The 19,405-nt window shown below is 39.4% G+C and overlaps 1 protein-coding gene across 12 annotated transcripts in view; it reads left to right on the top strand.

Moving 5' to 3' along the window:
• Positions 1–19,405, top strand: part of HECW1 (HECT, C2 and WW domain containing E3 ubiquitin protein ligase 1) — a 250,824-nt gene that overhangs the window by 76,475 nt on the left and 154,944 nt on the right. For all 12 annotated transcript variants that reach the window (XM_041714544.2, XM_041714543.2, XM_041714540.2 and 9 more), the window contains one exon: positions 9,225–9,549. In XM_041714544.2, coding sequence (XP_041570478.2) covers positions 9,225–9,549 — 325 coding nt within the window. The remainder of the gene's footprint in view (positions 1–9,224; positions 9,550–19,405) is intronic.

The raw sequence follows: 19,405 nt of genomic DNA, 5'->3' as shown, positions 1-19,405 counted from the left end.
CAAGTGAGGAAGAAGAGATCGGCTTTGAGAAAAAAAAGAGATGTGAAGGAGAAGAAAGTGCATGGTCACCTGGAATATGGCTATGGCATAGGCTGTGATGTGAGAGACATGGCACAGGGGAGCAGGGTCATTGCCAACAGCTTGGAATAGAGGGAGGTAGGAGGGAAAGTGCACACAGCTCTTTTAGAGGATAACACTCACAGAGTCAAGAGAAGTTTTACAGGTCATGGTGATAAATGTGGTGTGTATGGATGCACTTGTGCTGCACAGGAGTGTCTAGACAAAAAGAGAAGCATGAGTGGTGGGAATGTACATGTATAGATCTGCACGATAAATCCTTTGATACATACACACATGAACCTTTCATTTGCAAAGATTTATACTTGTGTCTGAAAGGAGGTTAATATTAAAAACTTCTTTTGAGATCTGTGCTTAGTTGTTTTCAGTCACCTCTTTTTTGTGTGTATATTTTATGCATAATAAGCTATGCCTGACACCTGTGTAATACATTAGACAAGTCTTTTCTTCTTGTGTCTGGTAGCAATATACACTACAGATGTCACACAAGGCTTGTTTTCTAGCAAAACAGTTGTCTTAGTGGAAGGTGTAATGCATTCTTCATGGTAGAGAATGGTAGGATTTTTATAACTGTCATGTAACATAAGAAATTAAGAGCGCTTGCTGCAAAAAAAAAACTCCTCCAGTCACTGAACTTTGGGAAAGAGACATGGGAAATCTCAGACTGCTTCTGAGCAATGACTGAGAAATTACTGTACCTGACAGTTCTGGGAAACAGTGTATGTTACTGGATATCTTTCTGCAACTCATGTTTACTCTACATCATTTCATTGTTAGTCTCTTCAATTGTGCAGAATGTCTTCACAGCTTTTCCTGTAAACCTCTGCTGCATTTACTGGTACTACTTTTTTTAAAAGAGCTGTACATAGAGTGCATATAAGTATTTTATTTTCTGTGTTTTTTCTCTGGATGTACCCTCTAGTCTGCAACTTTACTGTTGTCTAGAAAATCAGACTATTCTTAGGTAATCAGGTAGTAGTTTAGTTATGTTTAGTTACGTTTTTTTTTTTTTCCCTTATTCTATTTTGCATCCATTAATGTACTTAGAATACACATCTTCTGCTGCTCTCAGGAGTGCTTTGCCCACTTACTTTTATATAATACAAAATTTTACAGCTCGAGAGGTCTGATTGCTTCCTACCTAACCTAACATGTCTGACCGAGGATCCCAACAGTAACTGACTCCTTAAAAAGGGATAAAGAGAGGTGAAGCTGAATTCTGTCTGGGAAAGCCTTACTTGGGTCTCGGTCATTTTCATGAAGAGCTTGTTCCTTCCCTTTGAGTACTCAGGGAGTCTTGCATTCCTAAATTGGGTGGCTTAAGTACTCAGAATTTCAACTGAATTAATCTGGACCTCTGTAGACATTGATCTTTCTCATGGACTAAGTACTTGAAGAACCAAAGCAACTGGTTATAAAAATCCATCAGGTAAGCGATGTCTATTATTATGTGCTGTGCAGAACCTGAAACAGGACATCCAGCATGGTTAGGGCTTCTCAGTAGGAGTATCACTGGATCACCTCAGAGAAGAGCAGCAGTGTTTTTAGCCTGTAACATAGAAGAGAATCCCTGTTCTTAACCTCCCCCTTCCTGAAATTCCCTTGGACTAAGGACTGTTCCTGGGAGGCCAGCAGAGTCCCACTTTCCAGTGGACCTCATAAATGTGGCAGTGATTCTTAAACAGACCAGTGTGGGACACACAGGCTTTTTGAGACAACTCTTTTGTTAGAGTGATGCTTAATTTACTTTAAAAGGTGGATTAAACCAATACTAGTGCCTGCTGCAGAATATTTGGATTTCTTCCTGCCATGATTGTTGTCCTTAAATATTGTTCTTGGGTTTGAAATGATGAAGAATGGAGGTTTTTAGTCTTTGGCACCACAGTCACAAGGCACTGGCCTTTGTGGACACGAGGATGCTTGGTAAGAGGGGGTGCGTTGTGCTATGTACAAATGCTTCATCTTGCACCTGTTGAGAGGTAGTCAGTGTACTTCCTCTGTCTAGTACTGCTGCAGACTTCTCTGCCTGCTTCTGGTGGTTAAAACCAACCAAGTAAAAGATATACATATCCTATCATGTGCATCATAAAGCATGAACAAAGGTGAGCATTGTGGACTTTGGAGTATTTGACTATAGCATATGAGATCCTAAGCTTATTTCTTTCATTTTGTAGTGTGAAAAGAAGAGAGTGAAGCTGTGTAATGTTATCTTGATTAAAGGTATTATCATATTGACCCTTTTCTAATTCCCTTATAATTATATTTTTGAGATTTTATATTCAGACCATATTGTATATTTACCTGTTCTTGTGTACTTGAATATGTCCTTTAAAAATGTTGGCAGTGTTTTCAGATCTTTTTTTCTGTAACGGGTAAGTCTGATGGCTGTTTCTCATCCCCTGCTGTGCTAAACTGCTGAGACAAGACTGTTTTTGCTGCTACCATTTTAACAGAAAATAAGAAATTAATTTTGTATTTAGTTGCATTTCACTGCATAAACTTCCTAGTGCTTTATGTAGTGAACTGTGAGTGGATTATTACTGACTCAGTGCAAATGTCTTGAACGTAAGATTGTTAATTGCTCTTAGTTAGACATAAAGTGGAGAAATTCGGGGTCAACTCATGTAAAGCTAAGAAAATGTCTTTTTTGTTGTTGCTGTTTTTCAGAAGATTGTTTGGTTTATATACTTACAGGAGTACAGATCTTAATGTGATGTGTGTGTCTTTTAGCACACTCTCTTGGGTTCATCAGACACTAGTCTTTTGTAGTGCTTTCACAAAGAGAAGAAAAAACCACATTATTAATTTTCTTCCATTTTCTGAACCCCAAGAATTTCCTTCCCATCATTTCCCCATATTCCAGCTTCTATCTTCTTGTCCCCAGGAGATTGTTTAAGTGCTCATAGAAAATATAGACTGCTCTTGTTTGTTTGCTCTGTAGATGGTAAAAGTACCCTCATTACTGTGCTGCCACTTTTTTCTGCCTTATGACTAATAGGCCTGAATCAGGAATCAATCCCATTCACCAGCACCAAACCTTGCTGGGTTGACCTTCAGGCCAGCTCTTTCATTTTGATTCTAATTTGTGCACTGATTTGCACATCACTGAAGCAAAGTTAAATATAAGAGGATACATTAACATAGCACTACAGCTGGACTGGAAAGGCACAAAGGTCAGAAAATGGAAATATGAACTGCCTAATAACATCCATTTGCCTTGCTGCTGATGTATAATGGCTTTTATTTTTGATTAGTGGTCATTATAGGCATATATATAAATATGTGTATATATATATATATATATGTATGTGTGTAGAGTGCCATAGATGTGCAATATTGAGACAAATGCTCTTAACATTCTCTAGTTTTCTATGGCATGTGCTCCTCTGAAATGTTTTCAGCTTTCCCAAGAGCAGCAGTTTCTTCTACGTGCTCTGTAATATCTTACAGGGAAAAGGGTGTCAGTAGACCATGTAAGCCTGCAACTCCCTTGGTCTATTAAACAATTCATTTGGAGCGCTAAGAAGCCATTCCTGTGCCTCTAAAATAAATGGACCGATGCTACAAATTTCTCTGGGCTCTCCAAATCCTTTGGCTTCATGACATTCTCCAATCCCTAGCTTCATGACTTTCGTGTTGGGTTTTATGTTTACAGCAAGTCAAGTACTAGATTGTATGGAGAAGACTTTGCATAGCATTTTTCACTCTACACCCTTGTTTACTGGATTTGGCTGTAGTATAAGCAATGCTTTAAAAATCCTTTTTTTTTTTTAAGCATTGTATTAACAATTCTTCCAAAATTCAGACGTTCAAAGGGATTTTTTTTCTACAGGATGATAAATAAATAATTGAGATAGGTGGCAGTAGGTTGATGGGAGGTTGTTATGATAGCTGAAGCTGTAGCCTTGATTACAGCTTACTTTTGAACTGTGTTCTTTCTTACCTCTGCATTACCTTGCAATTTGTGTAGTCAATTGTACTATGCCTTCAGTGATGGAAAATGCAAATGTTCTCATGGTTAAATTTGCTGTGCAGGTACCATGTGCTGTGTTGAGGACTCTCCCTAGGCAGAAAGGAAGAAATCAGAATACTTCATTTGCCTTTTCCTGCCTCTGAGTTTGACGGAGAGATAGCACAGTTTCCCTGAAAGCAGCTGAGTGGCGGTGCTAGGGGACCCTCAGGGCCATGGGCGGGGAGAGCAGATGGGGAAGAGATGCCTCCAGAGCAGGCCTGCAGTGGACGTGAAGATGAGAGGTTTCCTGGGAAGAGCAAGAAGCAGATCCTGCAATAAGTATTCAGGGCTATGGAAAGTAAGAGAGTTTGCTCTGAGGGAGGACTTCACATTGCTGAGTTGAGAGTAAGGCTGGAGGGGAAAGTCCTGCCCTCTAAGGAGTAGCAGCAAGATCATTATCATATACTTTTTCTTTCACCCAATTATTTTACTCTTCCATGCAACAGACATGAGTTTCCTGTCCTTCAGAACTTCACCAATTCTAATTTAAGGTCTAATAATAATAAGCTCTTTCAGCAGCCTTGCCTTCAAGTTAAAGGTCTTCCTCAAAGCTCTGGCTTGCAGATTCCCATCACATTATCTTTTGATGTCTGTAAGCACTATTGTTTTCCTACTTGTCTTTCTGGCCCAGCCTCAGGATTTCACTCTGGGTATTCATACCTGGGCTATGACTAGGTTTTCTAAATCTTTATAGGTTTTCTCTCATCCAGCTTACCAAATCTTTCATGCTGGCTGTTACCACCTTACTTACTGTTCTGTTAGTACACTATCCTAGTTGACGCACATGGTCTTACCTTCTTGAAAGCTGGTCCTAAGAGTTCTGCTGAGGTAATTTATCTTTCACCAGACTGCCCTAATTTTTTACTTTTAAATCAGTCTTAACTCTTACTTCTCTTTAAAAAAAACACATAAGTCTTGCAAATGACAGCTAAAAGCTTATCAGGAGAGCCTTAATTTCTGGTGGAGCAACCAAGAGACTGATTCCACATCTGATTTGCCTATGATGCCAGACTTGACCACTGGCATATTAAATTTTCAGATGGATTAATGCACAGTGTCCATAGCTTCCCATCACAGAAAGCTATCTCATTGTCTTTCTCAGCAGTTGCCCTTGACATTTGGGTTGTAGTGATGCTTGCAGACATCTGAGTGACTATTTTGAGGCTGCTGTCATGGTTGCTAATATTGTCACCTTGTTCTCTTCAATTTCTTCATCTGCCAGGGCTCCAGTGATGGGTTGTGTTTCAATCATATTTTGTCTCTGGTATGAGCAGTGAAAGTACATTGTACCATCATCCTTACCTGCACAAATCCATCTTCCAGCAATCAGAGGTAAATGGTATCAGTCCAAGTTTCTGGAAGAAAGCTCTTAATTGTCTGAACAGAGAATAGAGCTGCATTCCTTGCAGATGTTTAGCTGAGATCTATCTCTTTTTGCTAAAACATCATGGACTTTTCTAGCATGATTTCAAATACTCCCAAATAAAATAAAAAAAAAAAAATCCCTAACATTAAACCCTTCCAGGGGACATTAAACACTTCCAGGGGATGCTTCCATGGCAGCTCTGAATCCTGTGGTAAAATTCAGCTAGCAATAGTGGTGTGAAGCCTCTCAGCCAGAGGATTCTTGTTGTCTCAAAGAGGGAGGCAAGTACCATTGATGGTGCATTTTTTTTCAGGTAGTGAAGGAAAAGGCACCAGTGGCAACAGTTCTGTGCTTTCCAAATGCCTGACAGCAACTGGGAATTGAGAGAGGTGTGAGTGAGAAAGGGAGAGAATGTGGGAAGAAACTGTGATTTTTTTTCTTGGTATTTACTGATTACAGGTTTTCTATGCTTATATTTTTGAAGGCAGTTTTCTTTACAGTCAGATCTCATCTGTTATTTCTTTTAGGCTGCTCCTTCCTAGTTTCCCCATTAAGTATTGCAGTTGGATTTATATTGGAGGGGAAGAAAAACCCTTCAGTTAATTTTTCTGGAATTTGTTTGCATTGGATGGAATAAGTGAGATAAATAAGAGTCAAACTGCTGCTCACAGATAATCCTCCAAATATCTGATTTTGGGTAGGACTTCTCATGTAGCTGGTAGATCTTTAGAGACAAAGCTTTGCAGAGCTCTTTGAAAATCAGTGGTGAGGGGAGTGAGTGGGAAAGTGAAGCCTGGAGGTCATTTTGTGCAGAGTGTCCCTGGGTGGAAACTCCCCTACAAGGACTGACTGTAAGAGCAGTTGTAGAATGACTGTTTTGAGGCAGGAATGAAGAGGTCTTTCCTGACAAGCAACATTTTGTCTTTCTTTGTTCTTTCTTTATAATTTACACTCTATATTAGAAATTACTGTTTACTGTAGTGTGTGTCGTGTACACACCACTGCAAGTAAATAATTGAGTAAATACTAATTTACTCAAGTAAATTGAGTATTTACTAATTGAGTAAATACTAATCTCACACCTGTAAAAGAGATATAATTTTTAAAATATATTATGTATCCATGACAGATCAGATTGCTTTCACAAGACATCAAGAGGATGTCTTTGCAGTTTTTTAAGCTTTCTCACCATGGCTGGCACTCTATCACCAGGGCTTGGGGGCTTTAGATGGTTATATAGAAAACATGAAAAGCTGGTAATAAAATGTGGAATAACTTTTGTACCTAACCTCTCTTCTACTTACTCATACAGCCATGCTTGTATTTTGACGCCTTTATTTAATCCAGATAATTACATGAGACTATTTCATTCATTTGGGGTTTTTTTTCAGTTTGGGGATTTTCTGGAAATACAAGAGACTTGTACTTACAGAGAATTTGGCCTTTTGGTTTGCTTTAAAATTATGCCATTTGTTCTATTGCCATCAACATACAGGAAAACAGGAACTTACAGAATTCAAACAGAGTGATAAATATACAATTTTTATTATAACTGCTTAAAGTCATGCTGGAGCTGAAAAAAAAATGTTTAAGTCTAATTTAATTTTAAGGTATGCAGTTAATTAATACTCTACATCCATTAACATTCAAAAATGAAAGTATCTGCAGAACCACTACTCCCTGGAGTAATTTGTCACCAGAAATAAAATGTCTGCCTTTGAACTGAAGTAGCTTTTGGGTAGTGCTGTGAGCAAAGGAAGCCATGTTATTAATGATACAGACTAACCCAAAGAGTGAACTTCAAGTTTGTTACATTGATATCTCACAATTATAAAACCAGTGCTAGTTATGTCGGATACTTTTTGTGACAGCCAATGCCTTCTTTGCCAAGTGACAAAAACTACCAACAATTTTAATTTACCGACTACTGCGTGATAGTTTGTGTGCCCGCTTCTGCATCCCAGATTAGAAAAGTTCACAGCATGTTTTTTGACTAAAAAAGATGCATTTTATGTTTACATGGAATTTTGGTCATTATAATGCGAATCTCTTTCCAAACAGTGAATGAATGCAAGAAAAGAAGCAGAAAAAAAGACAGAATGAGATGCACAGCAAATGCAACATAATTCCCTTCCCTCTTCCCACTTCCCTTCCCAGAATTTTCCTCCCCTGTTCCTCTACCTCTATTACAGGAAAAAATACCTTTTGCATTAATAGCTTCAGTCTTGCAGCACTTCCTATAATGTGTGGCATTCCTACCAGAGCTATTTTTGCTTATAAACCCTGTTTAATGCACTAAGTGAGGATTTGGGTCAGTGGATTTTAAGCGTTGTCAGGCAGAGTTTGCAAAGTGACAGCATATTTTAGGGGTGCAAACATGCCAGCTGAATTTTTTGCTCTCTGTACAGTTTTTGTGCAACAGAATCTTAAGATACAATAATAGGTTGCTTAATTATTCCCCCCAAACCAATATTATTAAAGAAAATATTTGGGTTTTTTTTCAGGACTTACTGTTCTTCTGTGCTACCATAACCTTCATAATGCTTTTGTTAAATAACTGCTTGGCTGGACAAAGGAGCTATGATTTTCTGCCACTTAATTTGTTTGAGTTCAAAAGGATGATTTGACTTCTGATCATGTGAAAAGCATTTCATTGCATACTGGAAAGCTGTCTGGTTTTGTATCTAGCAGACTTGACAGCATGGCTGGCAACACACGGATAATGGAAGGCTAATGAATAATGAAAAGCTGAGTGATTGAAATAGCAGAGCTGCAGGGAGAGAAGACGGAAAGCTGGGATGGAAGATGGAAAAACAAGCAGTATGGAAGTCAGGAATAACTAGTATTTTGATCAGTATCAGAGAGTGTCTTCACATCAAAATTTCACCCAGTCATAACTTAAGCATTCTCCATCTGACATCTCACAAAAGCTCTTAATTCGTTCACCAAGACACATTTTGTACAAGTCACTCAGCTTGCCTTGAGGAAGGGTAGGTTGAAATTAAAATATTTTTCAACGTCTAGGATGATGACTACTCTGCAGTAACCTTCTCAATTGTCATTAATTATCTGGTGCATTCATAAAATCCTACCTGAGCAGGGAGTGCTTAATATGCACAATCTGCTGCAAAACCCAGATCAGAGCTGTAGCATTGGAAGCTATCAGCTGTGCAGAGGGACATCACAATGCTTACTTTGTATTTACATTTCTGGGCAGGGTTAACTCTGTTTTCATGGTGCTCACTCTTCAGATACCCAGCAGGGAGAAACAGCTCTTACTGCTAACTGCTCTCTCCAGATTAAATATGGTCTCTAGAGGGACTGTGCCTTAAGAAGGATTCTTCTGTAAATGTATCAAGAATTACTGGGGCTGACATTTAACTCCAGGTGTCAAAAGTGAGAAGACTGGCTTGTGTCGTCAAAAGAGGGTGGCTCTCTGGCAGTTTCATAGTAGTGGTGTTTGTGTCTGGATATGTGCATTAACATGGAGGAAGTCAGCTCCTATTAATTTCCTTACATTGCCAAGCTCAGTTGTGGCTGAGCTTGGTGGTACAAGGCTTGCTCTTACACTTGCTTTCATGGTAAGAGTTAGAGTAGGAGCTGAGTTAGAACTGTTCTTGCTGCCTGTTTTCGTCTCTTTTTTGCAATGATACATGGAAAAAGATATTTTACTTTCTTGCTGTGACCTACTACTCTTCCTGAGCTCTGATAACACTGAAAAAAAATTAGTAACACTGTAAATACTATCCTTTCTTTTTTTGTTCACAGAATCTGTACCAAAACAGGTTCCTGGGCCTGGCAGCCATGGCATCTCCATCTAGGAACTCACAAAATCGGCGCCGGTGCAAAGAGCCTCTCAGATACAGCTATAACCCTGACCAGTTCCATAACATGGACATCAGGAACAATTCCCATGAGACAGTCACCATTCCTAGGTCTACCAGCGACACAGATCTCGTCACTTCAGACAGCCGGTCTACCCTGATGGTCAGCAGCTCCTACTATTCCATCGGGCATTCACAGGACCTAGTGATATACTGGGATATAAAAGAGGAAGTGGATGCAGGGGACTGGATTGGGATGTATCTCATAGGTAAGTCCCTGTTACCCCTTCCCCTTTGAGTTCCTTGCTGCTTTTTGTAGATGTAGGCATTAGGGTAATGTGGGTTAATGATAGTAGTGAGCTGATACAGCTCCCTTAAGTGTAGTCTTAAAGTGGGTTTATATATTAGAAGAATTTTTTCTGTTCCTTTCTGTATTACTGGTGTAGTCCTTGCACACACTTTTTCTTCAGCAAAGATACAAAAAGGCTTTCTGTTGATGGTTTCTTGACATTTCAAGACAAATTCATTTTAAAGCCATTTGGATGTTGGGAAAATACCTCCTGTATTAAGACAGTATAATATTTTCAGTGTTTCCTCTTGAGATTCCTTGAGTTATCTATGACAGATGAGAGGTTTTACAAGAATATGAATCATTTAAAAACCTTGTGAGAATGCTTTTTCACCATAGCCACAGGATATTTTGATATGAACAATAATTATAGACTGAGACAGTCTGAAATTGTCCCAGAAAGTTTTGCTTTTTTTTCCTTTTATTGTGTATTGGAAGCTATATTGAGCCATGTACATTGGCATATTTTTGGCAACTCCATCTAGTAAAGCCAGCCCCACATAAAAGTAATAGGAAATGGTTTCAATCCACTTCTACCTGATTGTTTCACTTCAGTATAAAATTAGTTTTTCTTAACCTGGTTTGGTTCCTATAGAAATAGTCCTGCGGCTGAGACTGGAGTTTATGTTAACTCTGCTCCCTGCTAAATTTTGAAAATGATGGATCAGTTTCAGATGTATTTCTCTGTGTATTAGGGGTCTTAAAAAGGTAAAGTTCTTGAATGTTTCTTGAAAACCAGTGACTCTATAAGGAATTGGTGCCTCCACAAGGGGGAATGTTGGTAAATTGCTTTCTTTGTCTATTTGGAAGGTGTGCCTAGTACCAAGCAGATATTTTAGTTCTAATAGCATGGTTTCATCTTGCCCAGACGGAGAACCAAAACCAGATAAGCATATGATGCTGTGCTATGAGCTTTTGGAGCAGGCATAGGGGACATCATAGGGAGCCATGGTGTTACAGAAGTGCTTTAGTGGATAAAACCAAATGGCTTGGCTTCACATACTGATGATATTGGGAACATAGATGTTGGTGGCATAGGGGATATGTGAGAAACTGCTAGGTCTGAGCATGTAGAAGAGCCATGGTGGCTAGATGTTAGGCATTGGAAGATAATTTCAAGGTATTGAAGAGACTGTAAAAAGGGCTACAGAAGAGTGGCTATTTAGACATGGAGGGAAAGGGGTGGAGGTTACAATAACCCAATCTGCAGTCCTTCTTCCTATGAGTAATCTCATAAAATGTCCTTCTTTGAAAAGAAAAGTAGGCTTCTAAAATTTAAATCTTTTAGGAAAGAAACAGAGACTGGATTTAAAACAGATGCCTTGAAATCAGCCTAGTTTGTTGGCCTTAACAGAAAATTACTTGGTTAGTCAAATTACTTTAAGTTTCAAGTGAAATGTTTTGCTGGACTAGATGAGAAGACACAGCAGCCCCCAGCACTGGGCACTATGAAATGCTGTATGCCTATTCTGAAGTAGTGCAGGCAACACATTAACTCATTCCTCAGTAGATAGAGACAAAGTATTGCTTCTCATGGTCTGAAGTCAACAGAAAGTGCATAGGGCTGTTTCACACTGACTGAACTTGTTCAGCCAAGTTTCACAGCTCACGCATTGCACCCAGGGCTGTGAAGACACACTTAATTTTTTTTTTTTTTTTTTTTTTTTTTGATAAGCAACATGAATACATAGAAATTTAACCGGGCAAAATAAAAATATACCAGGTACTTCTACTTAATTTACCATATCAAACAGGATACATTGCCCCAGACACTCCAGTAAATTAAAGGTGCAAATTTTGAAGTGTATCCTTGCCCCTGGATGAATGCCTGTTGTTTATGGCAATAGTCAGTGGCTTGTTCCAAGGAACTCTGCTGCTAGATAAAAAATTAATAGTGCGTCCTGTCCCCAAGAAACCAAGAGCTGATCCTTGATGTCTTTGAAGGTGTTTTGTCTCCGCTCTCTCAGGTTCTCACTCTAAATAACTAAGGAAATAGCAGACAGCAGCATCTCTCATTCCCTTCTTGCCATTCCTGCCCCTCCTGAAAGCCTCATGTAATATGAGCTTTGGTTTTGGTTCCCTTTAAAGAACATGGAAGACTGTAAAGCTCACTTGGGTTTTAGAGTTTGTTTGACACAGAAAACACTCAGAATCTATGAAGGTAACTAGCACTGTGGCTGTATCCACATTTACAAAGGAGGGTGAACCAGTAGGAATGGGTCTGTAGAAGCAAACATCTGATGAAGGCCTTTTGGGGGCTTGACTTAGAACAGTTTCAGTCTGGCAGACTGAATGCCCTTGAGTTGCTGTAGTGCATCTTTCAGTTTAGGTTCATCAGGACAGAATCGAGTTCATGTGGCTGTATGACAGCACAGTCTCATAGTGGGGTAGGTACAGTTAGAAGGGTCCATACAAAGCACCTTTCTGACCTGAAATTCTGTTTGTGACCAGTCCATAGGGGTGGGAGATCCAGACATCCCTAATGGCTTAGATTTGTGTCTGCTTTTGCACAGATTTTGTGAATCTGCACCCCTGTTAACAGAAGGAATGTTCCTGGCATTGTGGGTATGACCTTCAGAATGTAAAATGATCTATAGCTATGTTTTGAATTAGCAGCCAGACTGGAACAAGAGAACCAGTATGAGCTTTTCCCAGTCTGCTCAGGAGAGGATTAGTGTTGAAGCCTATTATTATCACTTGTCTGGCAGCTCTGTTAACTATTGCGATGCTACTGGTCATTCTAGTGTTTGCCTCAATCCGCCTTGTGGATACCACCCAGTCCTTTCTGTGATTGTTTGGGTTGGTGAAATTGGAACTGAAAGGTTTGAATGTAGCACTGTGTAGAATGGTGGAGAGTCATGAGTACTGGGAAATTATTTGCTTCCTTAGGATATCAGGCAGTGTGTTGTGGATTTTCTTTAAGCCTTGGTGTTGGGAGCACTGGAGTTGAGTTGGTGTTTGTTATTTGTTTGTGGGAGTATCCCAGGAAAGGACAGCGCAGAAGCAGAACAGAAGGCAGTTCTGTGTTGTATGAGTTTAATTATTGCCATTGTAGTTTTCTAGGGAAGATCTCCAAATAATTCTGTATGTGTGTTGGTTTTGAAATGCATAAAACTTACTCTCTTTTCACCACCCCTGCCAACACTAAAAATTTGATGATACCCAATAAACTTCAGACTTCAGAATAATGGTATTCCAAGTCTGGGGAAATTGGGATGATATAAATAGCTTACAAAAAAAAAAAAAAAAAAAAAGGAGCAGAAATCATGTATCTCATATGTATTCATACTGTGGGACATTTTGGGTGCTATTCAAAAGTTAAAGTAGCCTAAAAGAGGAGTTGAGGTCGTCTTTCCTGTGGGAAAATTCTGTCTGCTTGCTCCTCTTTTGAAGAGCCACAGCTCCTTTTACCACAAGATATCTGTTCTTCTCCCCTATCGATCCATTTACGCATTCCTTAGGGTGGTTAGCTGGGGTAAAAAAAGCAGTCTTTCCAGAAGCAGGTAAGAGCTGGCTTTATACTGGTTATTAGGCATAATATTTGTTCATGGTCTCAGGAAATGGACTAAGCAGTCAGTCTCTCAAAAAGCTGTGTAAAAAATGGTGGTCATGTGTCTCATGGCAAAAAATAGTATCCACCCTGAAGCTTCCTGAAAACATCCATGCATGCACACGTATATGAGTTTTATGAAGGGCCATAGAAAACTCCTCAGTTGAAGGGAAAATAGTAAATGTTGACTCTCTTAAAATATAGATGTTATTATTTCAGCACATTTTAAGATTAGCTGTGGAAAGATAACAGAAAAAAAAAGGAAAATTGGGAAAACAAGCATTTCTTAAGACATACTGTGCATTCAGGAACAGGAATTACATTTCATTCCTGTTAAGCTTGAGCTCTAGAGATGCTCTAACTTCTCCTCTATATACTATTAATCAGCTCTGAGCAATGCAGAGGAGCCTCTACATTCTGTAACAACTCATCTGAAATGTGCATTTGTCTTCCCTCAAGAGAACTATGGTATTATGAACATTCAGCAATTTTTCAGAAACAGACCCACAATCTAAAATATGTGTAAACACTCAAAAAGACTTCTCTAAGAAATTTGAATAAAACAAAGCTCTGTTGCTATTTAAAAGTCTGGAATTTAAGTTTTCTTTGCAGAAAAGCTGTTTGTAAAGAAAGGTCTATTGGGAAAAAACTAAAACAAAGTCATGAATAATGAACAAAGGGTATATTTTTTTAAGTAAGGACTCTCATTTAATGGCTACTCTGAGGCAGCTGGAATATTTGCAGTTATTTATCTCAAGGCTTTCTCTTTCTCTCTTATCTCATTTGCTATTGCTATTTGCTACAGTATGAAGCCCCTTTAGATAAATTAATATGGACTGCTGGCAGCTGTCTGTCGATAAAGAGCTGTCTTATAATTACTGTAGTGACATTTTAGCTGCTACTGGATTTCACTTCTGTCATCACCTCCATATCTGATGTAAAGGAGCTAATGAGGAATGTTTAAAGCAGACTTTTGAAAAAAATCATTTACTCCAGTGTCTCTGCACACTGATGTTAGCGGTTTATCAGGGCTAACATTATACTTTGCTTATTCATATAAAGTAGGCTTTCTTTCTTTCACCATTTTCTTATATGAAAGCAAAACATTATATAGGGTATTTATTAAAAATGTCTTTGTATGCAAATCTTGGAGGGTCCAATTTCCTGTCTGTAGCTGGCTTTTTCCAGAGTAGTTCCTCTCAAATTTATATAAGTAGAAATGTCTTCATCTGCTTAAGTGGCTGAAGTTAAGCTTTAAAACTTTTTTCCTCCTCTGTTTCATCCTGTGGTATTATTTCTTCCTCAGAAAGGCAACTCACCACAACCTGACAAATCTTATAACTATTAGTTAATAGACATTTAGACATTTGTTTAAACACTCTCTGTGTTTAGAGAGTGTTTAAAGCTTAGATGGCCTGTGTTGCTGTTCTGCTCACTGAGACAAGTAGAAAAATGTCCATTATTCCTGCCATAGACTTGGACCAGAACTTGTTTGTGCAGCTATTTTACCAAGCGTCCAATACATATGAGAAGAAAGATTTCAATGTTGCCAGCAGAGATGTAAAATGTTAGAAACAGCAATGTGCATATAAGGCTGGGAGTTGTGGGTGTCTTTGTTACAGATCTAATCCCAGATTTAGGCTCTCTCTTCATGTTTGGATGGTTGTTCCACCTCTCTGCTTCAGATGTGGCCGTCTGTAAAACAAAACACTTCACAATGTGCCTGCTTAGAGTGAATTTGGTTGATGCCTGGATTTGTTGCGGTCTGGGGTCACCCATCTTTCCAATCTTTTTATGGCCTTTGGAAGAGAATTTCTCTGTGGTCTTAGTAAGTCATCAGTAGGTCATCATGTAGTTGGGTGTCTCCCCAGGCTGGAGATGGCAACCATGGCTGGCTGCGATCACCTCAGCAAGTTAAGCTTTGTTGGACACCTGCAATTCTGCTCCCTCTGTGAAATATCAGCAGAGGTGCCCAGTGGCCAGGTAGCTTTCATAGGCACAGCACAATTTATTTCAGGAACAAAAAGTGTCAGAGGACCAAGTATCACAGGCCTTGGCAGATATATTAGGGGAGCAATATCAGTTCTTTGTTCCAACGTGGCTTGCTTTCACCTGGCTGCTCTTTAATCCAGCGAGAGTGATTTATCAGGCTGAGTCACTTCTTGCCTTTCCCAGTTCTGTATCTAGCTGGTGCACTCTTTCAGCCAGACAAAACCTGGATATGCTGTTTACAGACCCACCAAGTGTGACAGAAACACAGTTAGCTTTTGCATCTGATTCACCCCTTCACAAGTAGATACAGTCAACACTTAAATGCAAGGGTTTCTGAATATTCCCAACACCTATGGCTTCTGACATATCTTCCCTTTCACTGCTTCCAAGGTTCAGCTGTCATTTGTGTTAACAGTGGTAGTAGCAATGCACCAAAAAGCTTCTGCAGAGTTCTTACTGTAGTAGTGGCGTGCTTTATGATCTTTTAGGGAACTCGTAGTAAAGAAGCCTGCAGACTGATAGTTCTTTTCCTTAAATATATTTAATATGTGGTAGAGGTGTTTATTGTGTGCCAAAGGATTCCCATTTTCATGTATTACTTCTCCATTAAATAACAGCTCTTATAAACATCTCTGTAGGTGAATGGGTAAAAAAGAATTTTCCATTGCAACTATTCATGCTGAATATCAGGAGAGAGAAATAATGCAGACAGGGAGTAACTTCATCCTCATGCCTTCTCACTGACTTCTAAGGTCCTTATGTGCATGGATAAAACTGCCTCTGTGCTGTGCCAGTCCATATTGCTATATAGCCCAGACTTAGAGTAAAGTCAGCAGCGATCACCTACTAAAATATTCTGGCAGAAATTGGTTGGGGATACTGATGCACCAAATCCCAGATTTTGGCCTCAATCCTGCAAAAGAAGCATATTCCATGCAGCACGTTCAGACTGGTGACTGGATAGAATTAATCATGGCACAAACAGTGGACAGAAAGGACATAAAATTCTTGGCAGGATAAAGCTTAAAGCAGAAATATTTGTTTTGGAGAGGTTGCCAGCCATGTGGATTTTTAAGGTTCAGCATATGTTTTTCTTCTCTTACTTTTCTGGTTTAGAACTAAATTCTTCCCATTCTTTAGTGTTTATAACACTTACATTGCACTGTTCATAACACTGGGATATTCCAATGCTGCCTTCCACAACTACTGTAATGACTGCGTATGCATTTAGCTTTTGTAATCCTTCTCATCCATTGATCTATCCAGCCCTAAAGGCATTTTTTTCTTCACTGGAGATCTTTCACTTTTTAATAAGTTTATAATTGAATACATTTTCCAGATAAAATCAATCCAGGTTCTTAAGAGGTTCTTTGCACTGTGGTGCTTCAGTGTACACATCTGAGTTGTGTTTGGAGTTTTTTTTCCTACTGCTTTATCAGATCACAACCTCCTGTCTAATCTACTGTTTGCTGTAATGTCTTTTAACATTCCTGTAAATCCATTTTCCATTTTTCTATTTTACTGCAAATTATTTCCCCACTATTTAATGAACATTGTTAACCTGGAAAAATGTCATCTTTGTTCACATTTCAGATCTTCCAATGTCCCTTTATATCTTGTCTTCATACTGCCTTGAGCCTGCAGCATCTCTTATTTTAAAATTTTCTAGCAGATTTCATGGCTGCACTGCTGTGACCTAATCTAATTTTCCAAATTGCACTGTAGTCAATGGGGAGGCTTCCACTGACTGTGAGAACTTTGTTGTTATATTAAAAACAAGCAAATAAAATTCTTCCATGTTGTACCTTACCACACATCAGTATGCACTGGAGAAATCGGGATCATCCATGTTTGGATTCCTCCCTCCCATCTTCAGTTCTGTGTGCAAATTGGATGTCATTACTTGTGAATAAGTTCGTGCAATGCATAGGTGCAGTAGAGCTATTGCTGTACTGAGACCCAAATGTGGTCCACCTGCTGCAGGGATAAAAATAAATCTGGCAGTGCAGGAGCTTTAAAGGAGAATCCTGCAGCTTGCACGGGCACAGCTGAAGTAGCACTGACAGCTGTGTGGTGCTATCACACTACTAAGGGTATGCAGAACCAAGTGACACCAGTATTACTGGACAGATGCCCATCCCACTGCAACCTAACATCTCCTGGGGGGTTTTAGGCCCCACAAGTTTTTATTTCTGAGGCTCCTTGGTTTCCTCCTTCCTTCTACCTTTGAGCAGATTTGTGGTTACAGGAGAGAAATGCACGAGTGGTGGGTTGTTCTGGAGCACAGCTCCCTAACACTTCAAGGACACCATAGAAGAATAGAGTCTATTTCCATCAGCTCTGCTTTTAGCCAGAGGTTCCAGTTTTGCAGGGAAGGAGGGGGAAGTCCCTTGAGTGCAGAGCTCAAACTCTCAGTGTGGTTAACTCAAGTGCAAGTGAGGAAGAACTGGATCCACAGTTCATCCACGGTGTTCTGAAAACCTACAGGCATCATTGCCAAGATTTAATAGAGTCTCTGTAATGGCTAGTCATTTACTTTTTTGATTGTTGTTGGTGTCATGAAAAAAGAGAATGTTATCTCCCAGCAGTAATTTGGAGAGTGCTGGAGTGGTAAATGGTGATAAACGGCTCTGAAATGAGCTAGATGCTCAAAGATAAAAGTGTTTTGCTGAAAGTTGAGATTCCTTGGTTTTGGAGTGACTGACAGGTTATTTGGGTTTAATGTGTAATTCTTTCTGCTTCAGGTTTGAAATCCACCATGCCTACATTTCTAATGTACCTGGAGCAGGTTTACCTGTGGCCACCATCTTCTGTCCTCGGTGACCAAGAATTGTTCTAACTTTGCCAACTCACCCCCCACTTTATTACAATTTATCTGCTTTTCTACTTTCTTTTCATCATTCTCTTGACATGTGCCTCTTCTCCACTCATTGTTCAGATTGCTCCCTCCCAATTTTTTTTTTCTCTAGCTGGGCAAGGGGCTAATTTTTTGTGGGATTAAAATGGAACCATTCATGTCCTTGAAAAAAGCATATGCAAAACTCTTAGCTCAAGAATTGAGCTTGTAGCACCAGTGAAGGATTAGGCCCTTGTTTTCCAGAACTCTTCTCCCTAGGAACTTATAGAAGGAGGGATGCTAAATGTAAATTACAGTATATTAATTTCCTGCAGCAGAAATTGGCAAATGAATTAACTGAAGTTTCAACCCACACTGGAGATTAATACATATCAGCTGAAGTCAGTGGAAATGTTCCTAACTATTTTTTGTGATTTTTTTTAATGTGGCATCTTTGTAAATAAGAAATTGGGATCTGCATCTTTGGTATATGTTTCTCATTAATAGTTTCTCTTCTGCAGAACGATGACTTGTATTGTACAGATCTTTGGAAGAACAGCTTCCAAAGGGCTGGGTTTTAAAATGCTAAAGGATGGCAAAAGAAAACACTTTCATGACCTGATACAAATCACAGCAAGCTCCACTTGTGAATTGCAGAGGCTCTTGTCATCATTTTGAGTTTTTCTTCAAGTGATAGATTGGGTGGTAAGAGAATAAACATCAGAAATATGAAGCTTATTTATGGCATACCCCTTATATTATTATTTTGCAAGACAATTTTATTTTATTGATACTTCATGAAGGGTCTGGAGTACATGTCCTCTGAAGAGCATCTGAGGGAGCTGGGGATGTTTAGCATGGAGGAGGCTTAGGAAAGACATTATGACTCCCTCTGCCTGGAAGGAGGTTGTAGCCAGGTGGGGCCCAGCCTCTTCTCCCAGGCAGCCACCAATAGGATGAGAGAACACAGTCTCAAGCTGCTCCAGGAGAGGTTTAGGTTGGACATTGGGAGGAATTTCCTCATAGAAAGTGTGATTAGATATTGGAACAGGCTCCCTAGGGAACTGGTAGAGTCACTGTCCCTGGAGGTGTTTAAGGAAAGACTGGACGTGGCACTCAGTGGGATGGAATAGTTGTCAAGGTGGTGTTAGGGCATAGGTTGGACTCGATGAACTCAGAGGTCTTTTCCCACCAGTAATTGATTCTGTGGTTTATGAAATCTCTTTCCTGTAGCTTTCCATGCTAGTTGCAAAGCAGATCAACCAGAGCTCAGCCTCTTTGTACGGAAATTTTTTTTTAAAATAATTTTGCTAACTATCGTTGCATATCATAATCCAGACATACATATTGACCAAAACCATTTTTAAATTTCAAACTAATGCAGATTTATTTAGCTGA

The sequence above is a fragment of the Taeniopygia guttata genome, chromosome 2, assembly GCF_048771995.1.
Source record: "Taeniopygia guttata chromosome 2, bTaeGut7.mat, whole genome shotgun sequence".
Taxonomy (NCBI): domain Eukaryota; kingdom Metazoa; phylum Chordata; class Aves; order Passeriformes; family Estrildidae; genus Taeniopygia; species Taeniopygia guttata.
This window is presented reverse-complemented; position numbering and strand designations above follow the sequence as displayed.